Source organism: Crocodylus porosus, unplaced genomic scaffold (assembly GCF_001723895.1).
Source record: "Crocodylus porosus isolate Cpor-Errol unplaced genomic scaffold, CroPor_comp1, whole genome shotgun sequence".
NCBI classification, from domain to species: domain Eukaryota; kingdom Metazoa; phylum Chordata; order Crocodylia; family Crocodylidae; genus Crocodylus; species Crocodylus porosus.
Window position 1 is genome coordinate 29,826,369 of NW_017728947.1, and position 12,724 is coordinate 29,839,092.

General features: G+C 42.9%; 1 protein-coding gene across 3 annotated transcripts in view; it reads right to left on the bottom strand.

Moving 5' to 3' along the window:
* Positions 1-12,724, bottom strand: part of NAV2 (neuron navigator 2) — a 406,244-nt gene that overhangs the window by 261,851 nt on the left and 131,669 nt on the right. For all 3 annotated transcript variants that reach the window (XM_019551622.1, XM_019551621.1, XM_019551619.1), the window contains exon 3: positions 11,688-11,740. In XM_019551622.1, coding sequence (XP_019407167.1) covers positions 11,688-11,740 — 53 coding nt within the window. The remainder of the gene's footprint in view (positions 1-11,687; positions 11,741-12,724) is intronic.

Sequence of the window (12,724 nt, forward strand, 5' to 3'; positions counted from 1 at the left end):
GTGCCATCCATGAGCAGAAAAATATAGTTTATTATCTTTGTCTGAAGTCATGATTTGTACATAGACCCACATACACACCCCCTACTTTAGTTAGTCTATAAGGTGACAATCTACCCCAGCCTTCTATTTGACTTCAAACTAACATGGCAAGTTACAAACATTAGGTCAGATTCATATAAATCGAGACATCTCCAATTATTTAATTTGAGCAATCCTCCTTTACACTGACTACTGATCTGCCACAGGGGTCATGTTATACCTATGTTTCGGAGACTGTACCAGCTGCCGATTTGTTTCTCGGTATCTCTGAAATACTTCACTGTTTGTCTCCTGGCTTTCCTGGAAGCAACGCTTTCTTTGTTCTTCCATCCTGGAAGCTGAGATCATTCAGATTGCCTGAGGTGACATTGTCAGGAACTTGGAGCTGGCTGTTCTCAGTGGAAGGCCAATGCGCCTCAAATTTATTTCCACCTTTGCTTTGAAACTTTCATGACTGCCAAGGCATGTTGTAAGCATATCTGTTTTTCTAATGAAAGAAATATTCTAAGGATTTCCTTCTTTCTGTAAGGAATGTAGAATTCGTTTATTGGACATTAATTCCTTGGATGATTATGTATTATGTGCTGCGTGTCATTTCATAAACTTCTGCACAAAAAATAAGAAGCTACCAAGTGAATTATTTTATGAGCTGAAAGATAAATTTAAAAAACCCTAAAACCAGAACCTACTGATTTGCTAAATGTTTGGGGTTTTTCTGGGAATCTACCAGACTGACCTTATTGGCTGTTCCACAACTTTGGGAAACTAAAATATGTTATTTAGGGGTTGATTTTCAAAATACAAGTAAGATTTGTCACCTACATGTAATTGTAGAGTCCACAACTGTTATGCAGCTGAATCCCATCTTTCCTGTTCTATCATAAAGTCAAGATGCTGTCATTTTGAAAATAAATGTCCCTCTTCCCATTGTTAAAGGAGCTTTACCTTAGAAGTAAAGCCAGGATACCAACAACTTGGTCCTTGATTTATACCTGAATGAAGGGAATGGACACTTTTGGGCTTTTGGCCTATACTGAAATAAAAACACATTTTAAAAAGTAACAGGCCGAGTGAACCTTCTCATTGTACACTGCAGCCTGATAGGATATTGGTTTCATATATTTAATTTACAGCATTACAGGCCAAACTGTGATGCACTCTCAGCTGAATGCACAGAACATACTTCCCCCTCTTAGTGTCATCTCTCTCTCCAGGCAGATACATACAGAAGTGATCAGCATTAAAAAATAATAATTCCCAACCACATGGTTACCTCAGTTATTTCCTATTCTAATTATAGAGGGAAAACTGTGATCTCTGTCCAGGCTGCATTTCTTCCTGTCTCTCCAATATCTCCTCTTGGACATCCCACTGCTTCCTCAGACCCAGTGCAGATAAATAAAACTTTCAACTCCCCACCCTGCACATTCCTCCTCCTTTTTCTTCCATCATTGCTGACAGGTCTACTGTCCTCCTTATCCTTCCAATGACACCTGGGTTGTCTTTGGCTTTTGTCAGATAGTGTCATTTCTCCCTCTAACATTTTTAAAACCTCTCTCTTCCTCCTTATCATTGTCAAAACACCAGAGTAAAATTTGGTTCTTCCTAATATGAATCACTATAAACTCCCTTTCTCAGGCCTTCCTGACTCTTCTTTTTTGTGCTTCTTTAATCTAACCTTTGGGTTAATTGATCTTTCTTTCTTCCTTCTTTGAATACAGCAGCCTCCTTAATAAAACCCTGCATTGTCTCCTCAACTCTTTCCACATCAAGTTTAATATAGCTCATCCTTTTGTTCAAGACATATCGCAGCTCTACCTTTGTCTCCCTCTCAGCACCTTATTTTTACCTTAATGCTCCTCTTCCTACTCCTACTAATTGCATTTTCTGTTTTTTTATCACCAGTCCCAGAAACAACCTTCCTCTCCAGTTAGGTCAAACATCCTCTTCCTGCTTCAAATTCCCACATGAAAATGTCACTACCTAAACACATCTCCATCACTGACTTCCAGTCAAGTGTCATCCTTCTCTTTTTTTTCCTTTTTGTAATTTTAGTTTGATAATCAGAACTTTCAAGAGTCATAAACATATGCATTTGTCAGGTTCTTTGCATTTTCAAATACTTGTCACTATCATGTGTGTGTGTATGTGTGGGTGGGTGGGTGGATAGATGGATGGGATGCAGGGAATGGGGGCAGGATTTCTATATTTGTGTAACTGAAGACCGCATCCTGGAATTTGATCTCTGAAAATGGTCATCTGTGCCCACATGGAGCCCTGCTAAATTCAGTGAAGCTTTTGATTAATGTAAAGGTCTCACCAGATGGCAGGACCAAGCTCTTAGCACTTTCAAATAGCGAGTTTGTATCTTTGGGCATTTCTATAAGCCCTGATGCAGTGCCATAAAAAGATACTTTGAGTCAGTTAGACTGCCCTGACTCAAGTATTAGAGTCCACACAGCACAAGGAAAGATTAAACAGCTTGGGCATAGCTCTATGCTAAAACCGTTTTAACTGTGCTTCTGTTGATAACCCATACTAATGATAACCCATACAAAGGTAGCTCTGGTATCTGCATAGTACTGCTTAGTTTTGGTTTTTTTGCGTAATGCCCTGTAAATCTGTGGCACAAATCTGAAGTGGAATAAGTAATAATTTCAGGTACCATAGTGTGAAAAATTTCAAATGATGTTTTAAAAAACAGATACTACTATGCATAATGAATTTCATGGTTTCCATGAAATCTGCAAAACTGTGATTTAAGTAGACCCCTAACAATAACCTTCTATAATTTCTAGATACCACAATACTTCAAGGGTAGTGGATGTTGAGTCTTTATCCACTAGCTAATGAACAAACTGATTAACAGAAGAAATCCGTTTCCTAAATTCTGTAACACAAAAGCATTAAAAAAGGACACTTCTTCCAGGCTTGTGCACTCCAGGCGTTTGATACAGAAGCTCACACTATGCTTTTGTGTTCCAAAAAGTAAACACAGACAAGCAACTGCCTTTATTTTACACTTTACCCTTCTTATAAAGAAGCTATTTTTGGATGCTTCATTCTATGTAGCAGGTCTATGATTGTCCTGGCTTGCTCCATAACTCAACTGACAAGATTTTTCTTATCTCAGCAGGAACCATTCGTTATGGAAAAATACAGGTTTTACTGGTTCAATCTAGATGCATACATAAATATTACAAAACTATGTTGAACAACTGTGAAAAGGCAATAATTAACATTTAAAAAGTAGAACATTTTCAGTGTCAGTGGGCTTAATTGCTATTTGAGAATCTAAGATGAAAACTTCGTTTATGAACCTGTTCCATGCACTGAATTATAGGCCAGGTACAGAAGTTACACTTACTGCATGGTAGGTGTGCAAAAAGCACTCTACAGTCATAACCAAACAGACAGGCAAGGAACAGAGAGTGTTATACAAATGGTAGATCCCACTCTATAATAATCTGGATCAATGTCATCACATTGATCTGATTTGGTCATCACACCAGACGACAAAGCCAACATATTTAACGATTTTTTTGCCTCCATTTTCCTGAGCAGGGGCCGGAACAGCCACCCCAACTCTGGGCCCCCCTTAGACCCCAGGGGAGGCACACCTAGGCCAAGGGTTGGTGAGAAACTAGTTAGGGAACTTCTGGAGGGACTAGATGTATTCAAATCAGCTGGTCTGGACAATCTCCACCCTAGAGTACTGAGGGAATTAGCTGAGGTCATTGCGGGACCCCTGGCACGGCTTTATGAGCCCTTGTGGTGCTCTGGTGTGGTGCCAGAGGACTGGAAGAGGGCCAATGTGGTTCCCATCTTCAAAAAGGAAAGGATGGAGGACCCAGGAAACTATAGGCCGGTTAGTCTTAGCTCAATCCTGGGCAAGCTTTTTGAGAGAACTATTCTGGCACATGTCCACGAGGGGCCAGCAGGGGAGATTATGCTTAGTGGCAACCAACACGGGTTCATTAGAGGCAGGTCCTGTCAGACCAGCCTGGTGGCCTTCTACCACCGGGTCACCAAATCCTTAGATGCAGGGGTAGCAGTGGACATAGTCTTCCTGGACTTTCGGAAGGCCTTCGACACTGTCTCTCACCCTGTTCTCATTAAGAAACTGGGGGACTGTGGTGTTGACACCTACACAGTCAAATGGGTCACCAACTGGCTGGAGGGCCACACCCAGAGAGTGGTGGTGGATGGGTCATTTTGGACTTGGAGGGATGTGGGCAGTGGGGTTCCGCAGGGCTCGGTCCTCTGGCCCGCACTATTCAACATCTTCATCAGTGACTTGGATGAGGGGTTAAAAAGCACCCTGTTCAAATTTGCTGATGACACTAAGATGTGGGCACTCTAGACAGGAGGAATAGGCTACAATCTGACCTAGACAGGTTACAAGGGTGGGCGGATGTGAATAGGATGGGATTCAACACCGACAAGTGCAAGGTGATGCACCTGTGGAGGAAGAACCAGTACCATACCTACAGGCTAGGGAACTCCCTTCTCATCAGTACAGAGAAGTACAGTACAAACTTCTCTCCCCAGACACTTATCCTTCCTCTCCATTTGGCCTTATTGACTCACCCTGTAGGAGCAGTCTTGGCAAGGACACTGCTCTTGCTCAGTGTCTTGGCTCGGTCTATCTTCCCCATAGGGCCTGCCTCTCTCCACTCTGACTCTTCTGGTTAGCATAGATCCATGCAATCAAAGAAAACTGCTTATTTCTGAATGTCTCTTATTGTGTATTATCATGGGTGCAGGTGAGCAAGTGCTGAATGGACTTCCACTCCAATTTCAGGTTGAAAGAAACTAGGGATGTCTCTGCTCACAGTTATCCTGTCTTAAGAACTGATTCATCTGCACTGATTTCTGGCAATGGGCAAGTTCCCCAGTGGAAGTAAAAAATATACTTGGACACACCCAAAATGTGCATCGGCATACCTATGCATAATAATGTGTAGCATCACTACTTTCCAATTTGTCTAGGGAAACTGAATGCACATGTAAAATGTAGATTGTGAGAACACTTGCACTGCCTGTGCTCAATATAGGATGCAGGACCAGAAACCCATGAGTCCAGCTTACGGACGGATCCATAGTCCCGAAATCTTGGATGCATTCAATAGCCCATAAAGAAGCAGACAGTGTTCCTCTGTTCTCATGTCTCAAAGCCAATTTCTAATAATTACGGTCACTTGAATAATGGTTGGAAGTAATGTGCACTTCATAGAAAGCTGTTTCAGACAATCTGTTACAGAGTTTAAGGTCTGCTGCTGGGAGTCCCATAAATACATACATAAGGCAGCTAGCTTTCTTTTGTCAAGCTCCAACATTGTTTATTAGTTACTGTTTTACAGTTGTCGCTATTACTGGCTATATTAACAATAATATCCAATGGCCTTGCTACCCTTAATGTAGTGTTCCTATCTTAGACCCACTCAGAAATAAAATTAAAAAAAACTCAAACCCTCAGGGACATAGGGCATTTGTACACATGTTTGTGCTGCTGTGTCTGGCGCTTTTGAAAGCGTCCGACGCTGCAGTGTATGCATTTGTATAAAGGGAAAAATGCACATCAGTGCTGAGAAAATGGTGGCAGCACGCTTTTGAACTAAAATGCGTTGAAGGTTAGCTCATGTGCGGAGCAGATTCTATTAATCAAGTCTACTCCAATGTGCCAGATCTCTGGTGCATTAGGGCAGACAAATGGACCTATATAAATGCCAAGAGTGCCTATGATGTTTGCCTTAGGAAACCCCTCACATTTTTCAGTGGAAGGAGAGGAAACTCCTTCCTCAGCTTCCCAATCTGCTGCCTGCAAAAGAAGCAGTGATTTTATTTTCCCTTCTGAACCCTGTAGATTCCCTAAAATCTGTACAGAATTTAGGAAGCCAAGAGAGAAACAGTGCCACTCTTTTGAAGCCCTACTGAGTGGAGGCAGTCAGGTGTCCCATTTGCCAGCTCATGCCCCAGAATGGATGACAGGTTCACCAGGTATTTGGTACTGTGTCAATATTCCATTAGTGCTTTTTAAATGCTTAATTAGTTGGCAGCCTACATTAACAGCTGGTAGGAGGTCTTGTGTGTCTGCAGGACATGCAGTGGGGCCATGACCTACAGTGCCTGGACAACACATTGTGTACAAAAAAATTCTTCCAAGATTTTCAAAGGCATTGTTTGTTTGTACTCAGGGCAGTTGCACTCCCATTGTGTGTTTTTCTGAAGTAGTCCAATAGATAATGCAGGCAACTTGGGGGGGAGGGAGTAAGTTGATCACATATTCCTTCAGTCGCATACAAGTTGTTGAAATATAGTAATAGTTACATCTGAAATTGGAGTAATTTTCCCTTCATTTCAAGTGGACCAGGATTGAGTTTTTGTGTCTTTGTACTGTATTGTTTAGTCTGTAAAGTACAACTTCGGCCTGCCCTTGTTTTGTCTCCTAGGAATGAATTAGAGAAATTGCCAGAGCTGGGGAAAATCCCATCCCGAGTTGGGTAATCATTAAGAGCAGTTACAAGTATTAAAAAATTCTACAGCTTGGGGGAAGGGGGAAGGAAGACAGTAATTTCAGAAGTGAATAAAGCTCATCAGGTGGAACTGCTGAGCTCTATACACCTGTAAAGAAAATAAGAATAACCTGTTATGTGTGCAAGTGTAAATTAGGAAGCTAAATCCTCTGAAATATTAAAGATTCATAGATTCATAGATACTAGGGTCAGAAGGGACCTCAACAGATCATTGAGTCTCATCCTCTGCCCTGGGCAGGAAAGTGTGCTGGGGTCAGATGGCCCCAGCCAGACGCCTATCCAGCCTTCTCTTAAAGACCCCCAAGGTAGGGGAGAGCACCACCTCCCTTGGAAGCCCATTCCAAATTCTATAATTGCACTCCACTTTCTTACTCCATCCAATGGCTTTTGTGGGGGAAAAAATAACAAAATAACACCATTCTGCACACAGAGGCCATGGCTCTTTTGTGGCGAGTTCTATCACACGTCTCTGCATCCCTCCTACAGGCATGAGGTGTGTACCAGGCCTCCTGGTACCAGCACAGAGGTAGAACCTGCAGTGACTCCTGCAGAACCCGCAGCCACATCTTGCAGGACCTGCAGCTGCTCCTCCCAACACTTCTCCTGATAAGTCAGGCCACGGATGAGGATGCTGTGTAATCCATGATGGCAAGGTTTGCCCCAGCTCCGCATGACCATGATGGGGATTCAGGTTTACAGAGCCCTTGGGTTGTGGGGTGAGGAAGGGATAGCAGGGGGAGCCAAGGCTGCTACAGACCATCCCCTGTGGTCATAACCTTCTCTCAGGCCATTATAGCCAAGAAGCCACAAAGGGGTTGTGGCTGGGTGGGGGAGCAGGAATGCTGGGGTGTAGGGGGAGGGTGAATCTCCTGCTTTCCCCCCACCCCAACCCTGAATCCTGGAGTCCAGTCAAAGTGCCAGTTCCTCTCCTCCACCCCTGCTCTTGAGTGTGCATGTCCCATTTAATGGGATCATAAATCTGTCTAATGAACATATCCTTTTCTCTCAGGGCTATGTTGTGCTTCATGGCAGATTGGAGCCTAAGCACAGATACTTCAAGCACTTGGACATAAATACCCGCCCCTCCTCACACAGCACTCACAGAAATGCATTGATAGCATTTATTGAGCTCATCAGGCAAAAAGGTAAACAGCAGTTTTGGCAGAAAGCACCCCCAGGTCATGGACAGTAGATATGATGCAGCTATGCCTGACAAACACTGAAGGAATGAGGGAAAAATGTCCCCTTGACAAACTCCAGCCCCCACCTCCCTCTACCCCTCCTGCCCAGTCCAGGAAAAGAACACGTGATGAAAGGATTCCCATGTGGGAACTGTTATCTCACCCGCTCAAGCTGCTGCTGCCAGGCCAATTTTTGGGTTCCTCACCTGGACAGGCTGGCAAGCAGTCCAGCAGCACATCTACCTCTCCCCTGTGATCTGATCCATGGGTGAACTCCAATGGGCGCTGGCTGAACCTGATTCTCACAGTGCAGGTATTCACTGTATCAACCCGTCAAGGCAACCCCCAGCTCCACTCCTGCAATAATGGGCCCATGCTGGCACTGGACCTGGCCCTGCCCTACTCCTGCAAGCTAAGCAACTCCTCCCCCTTTTCTGTAGGCTCTCCACTGGTGTGCAGAAGGCCAGCTCATGGTAGATAGCATGGTGGGTCCAGGACAGGCAGCTGAACACCTGCTGAGTGAATGAAAGATACATGTACAAGATGCTGGTGAAATGAAAACGAAATGTTACAAACTATGGTCTCAGCCTCTGAGCTCAGGCCACGTACTGTGGACTTCTGGCACCAGGCATTGCAAGACTAGCAGGAGGGACAAATCAGGTCATGTATGGGGGAAATGGACAGGCTGGGGCAGTTTATACCTGGAGTGCTGAGTTGCATGACTGGGAGCTCCAGATGGCCAGTTGCTGTTTGGAGGAGACTCCCTGTGGCACAGTGGAGCCAAGAGAGCCTCAGCACCAGGGCAGAGAGTTAATGCACCCAGTCTTGAACTGCTGGCAGTTACTCTGTATTCCCTGGTGTGGCAGTGCACCTTTGGGTACCTGACACTTTAAGGGCAGAGTCAGGCAGCTAACAAGTGCCTGATGAAGGCAGCCATTTTGAGAACCAGGTATACAGAAGCTGCAGTTTGCTGCTGGCAGCCTTAGACAGACATCAACTGGCAGAGCTGAGGCTCAGGAACAGCTTGGAGATTTATGGGCTGGGGCTATGGGGATGGAGGAGGCTCTGGGTTCTTGGCATGACTTGAAACTGCAGCCTGCCAGGGATGGTGGCCTGGTGGGGTTCCCGGTGGCATGGGAGCCCCCAAAAATGCCAGGCCTGTTACCTCCCCAGTGAAAGGTGCATTGGGGCACCTTAATAACCCCAGCTCCCACAACCAGGTGGGTAACCCCATAGTAGGGCTCAAGAAGGAAGACCAGTGTTAAAGAGTATGGGCTAGATGCTCAGAAGCCTGACTTGAGGGACCCTTGACTGGTCAATGCTGGGGCCAGGACCAGAAGGGTCAAAAGGGCCAGGGGCCCACCACAAGGGATGCCCAGAGCCAGGGGCCTGTGGTTCCAACCAGCCTTGCAGATAAGGCCTGTGTGGCCAAAGTTCCTAGGTGGGGGGGGCCACACCTGAGAGTGCAGGGAGCTAAGCAGCCCAGAATGAGAGCAGAGTATGCCGCCTGATGGGAACAGATCTAGTTGGGGTCCAGACTAGAGTGTTATGGGGCCCAGTATGGGGCCAGAGACGTTAAGAATGGAGGTGCCATCTGCAAGGCATGGGCTGCAGTGTAGCAGAGGTTCAGAGCTGCAGATAGTAGTCCCTGAAATTGGGGCAGAAAATGGGCAGCCTCCCGCCTGGGTAATATCTTAATCATTTTCCATCAAGGTGTGGCAGGAGAGAGAGGCAGGCTGTTAGCTCAGAAATAGGAGGGCGGGCCAATTCCTAATCAGCACCGGGAAGGCCCTGGTTACACCTGTCCCCCCAAGCAGTTCCAGGCCAGTCTGGATAACTCCAGTCATAAAGGGGTGCAGTCATACTCAGAATTAAGAGGAAAGAGTGGCCCATCAGCCTGCCAAGCCAGACAATCACTGGGGCAGTTTCTGGTAGCAAAGCCTGGAGGCCCCAGCTCATCCCTCCCCACCCCCCAACCCCCCGCAGGGGAATCCACACGCTGCAGTGCTGGGGTTTCACAGTCAAGCCTCCAAAGTGAGGCATGTGGAGATGGGGGAGCTGCCCAGGACTGCCTACTCTGCAGTCTTGAGGCACCCTGCATCCCAACCAACCAGGGAGCAAAATTAAGTTTCTTTTCTACCTAGGAGACCTTTTACAATCTTTCAATTCTCCTCAGCCTGAAGAAGGGTGTGTGTACCTGAAAGCTTGAAAAGAAAGAATTTTTTTGTTACTATCTAGTTGGTCTAATAAAGGATTGCAATGTCCAGTACACTGAAGAATATGGGGCAGGTTGTACTATCTGAAATGCCCTTCACATAGAAGTTGCACCTTTAGTGCAATACAATGAATAGCTCTGAACATGCACATTTCAGTCATGGACAAATAGTCATGCTCCTTGTGCTTCCAATGATAAGGAACATAAAGCCCCAGAATTTCACAGCCCTTTGCCATTACATACTTCTACACACACCAATGGAGCAGAAGCCAAGAGCAGGCCAGGGGACATAGGCCTTTTTAACTTGTTTCACAGTTTCTGGTACAGCATATATTTTGAGAGCAGTTATGCCAAAAACTGGCTTCTGCAACAAACTGCATTGTGGATTCTAGTTATAAAAGCTTGAAAAAGGTTGTTGATTCTTAGAGATTTCTGTATTAATTTGTCCAAACTTCAATTACAACAGAGTGGAATTTATTATAAACTTTGGTCATGAATAACATAGGTTCTTGCACTATACTTGTGGAACATTCAATTACAATGAACTTCAAATTTTCCTCAATTATTTATACTCTAGACAGCTGCTACGGCTATGGCTAAAATAGCAGCCAGTCTCTACTGAGGAGTAAAAGTAGCCACAATAAATCTGTATAGATGTTTTTCATTTTAAGGAGTGGTTGTTCCATAATTCTAAAGAGCACAGAAACTCAGTGAGAAAAGCCTCCAACAGATTGGCCAAACAGAATGATTTCAGATTCTGCGATGGAAACCTTGTCAAATCCTTAATTCTTCTATTGCTTACATTAGTTGGTGTAAATGAGCTGAAAACACGGGAAAGAAAACATATGTACTAAAACCACATTGTCCCAAGGTAATCTAAATTTAATATCTGGTAAAAATTCATACATATTTTTAAATGAAGTGTCATAACAGATTCTGCATAAAATACAAACAGACAAAGGTTTTTATTTAATGACTGTGATTTTAAAAAGTTCTTCTTCTTAATATAGATCTATTACTGCTGACAAATTCAAATATTTTCTGCCTACAGTCTTAGCTTAACTATCTCTGACAGTAAACATATTCTTCCTATACTATATGCTTTCAGTTGTAATGCAGCCTCTTTTGGCGCTGTGGTTGTACACATTAAGTATAAACAAGATAAGAAATAACTTTTTACATAGTAAAACCCATCAGTGAATCAAGAGACAATGGGTGTTTTAAGAATTTCATACAACTGCTAATTTGCAAATTCCTCCTTGCTTTGTCAACATTTATTATATGAAAATATGAAAGGTATTTCCCAGAGTCTTTTGGGAAGGACAGAAGGAATCTTCATTCTTTTTCTTAGCTTTCAAATTCCCCGCTGTACTTCTAACAGCTCTGACAAAGAATCAGATGCACATCTACTTCCCTGCTTCTGGAAGCAGCATATTCTAAATTAAAGGCACAGTGTTTTGCTTCTGTTTATTCGTGTTTAAACATAAAGTATACCAAAATATTATTACAAATGAAAAATAATAAACCTTCTAAATATGTCCTAATACATTCAAACCCAATCCATTATGTGTTGACTTAAGCAGAATCAGACATAAATCATAAATACTGCACTACAAGTTATAGATTTGCCTTTCCAACATATTGGTGCAAGCATTGCAACAATCACAATGAAATTAATAGTCACATTTTGTAAAAACACCCATGAATACTACTTACCATTTGAGATCTATTCTTTGGACAGCCATTGATGTCTTCAATCTTTTCATTTGCTGAAAAACAAATGTAAAGAGTAATGCAAAAAAAGCTGCAGCAAGGACACTTATACCAGTTATTTCCAGAGCACTTGTTGCTAGCTAAACCAAGTGGCCTAATACTGCGGTTGTCCAATCAAAACAAATGTGTGAAACACTGAGACCCATCAAGAAAGCAGCAAAATTTTTTCTCATGGGTCATTCCTCCAGAGACAGCTGGAACAAGGTCATTATCATTTCAAAAGGAGACAACTTGATTGCCAACATTTTTTTAAGTGACAAATAACTCCTTAAAACTTAGAAACTGCATCACTAGCATGTATGTGTTCATCGTGTGTGTAGATGCGTGTTCATGTAAGACTGACTTATTTATAAGATATGTATAGCATAGATGCATATATTTTAAAGCCAAAAGAAACCACTGTGATCATCTAGTCTGAACAATTACATAGTACAGATCACAGGACTGCTTTGTACTAATTTTTTTATGTTTATATGATTCGATTTTTTTAACGTGTTTTTAAATCTACTTTAAGTTTGTGTTGCAAGCAATAGTTTACTTATATCTGAGGAAGAGGAAAAAGAGAGGGAGGAAGTATTCTGTCTTCAGGTTTCTTGTTCCCCATCTTAATATGTAAACATCATGTCTCTAAGATTTTTTCAAGCATCAGGCAAAACCCAAACAATATGCAGCATCATTAAATATGGTGCATGATATAACTGTGATGCATCCAAAGTAACTCCAAAAGACCAAAAAAACACAAAACTTTATGTATTATCTAAGTATTCAAATGAGTAAGCCTCCTATAAGGGAGAACAGATTAAAAATCAGTAATAACTATCAGCAGACATATATACAGCAGATCATTTTCTTTAAATTAAGACAACCAAGTAGCATATTTATTAGCTTTCAAATAATTCACAGAACAAATTTGCTATTCTTAAATAACACTTTTTCTTAGATACCTTGGTGCCAGTTCATTTTCTAATTCTGAAAAAAAC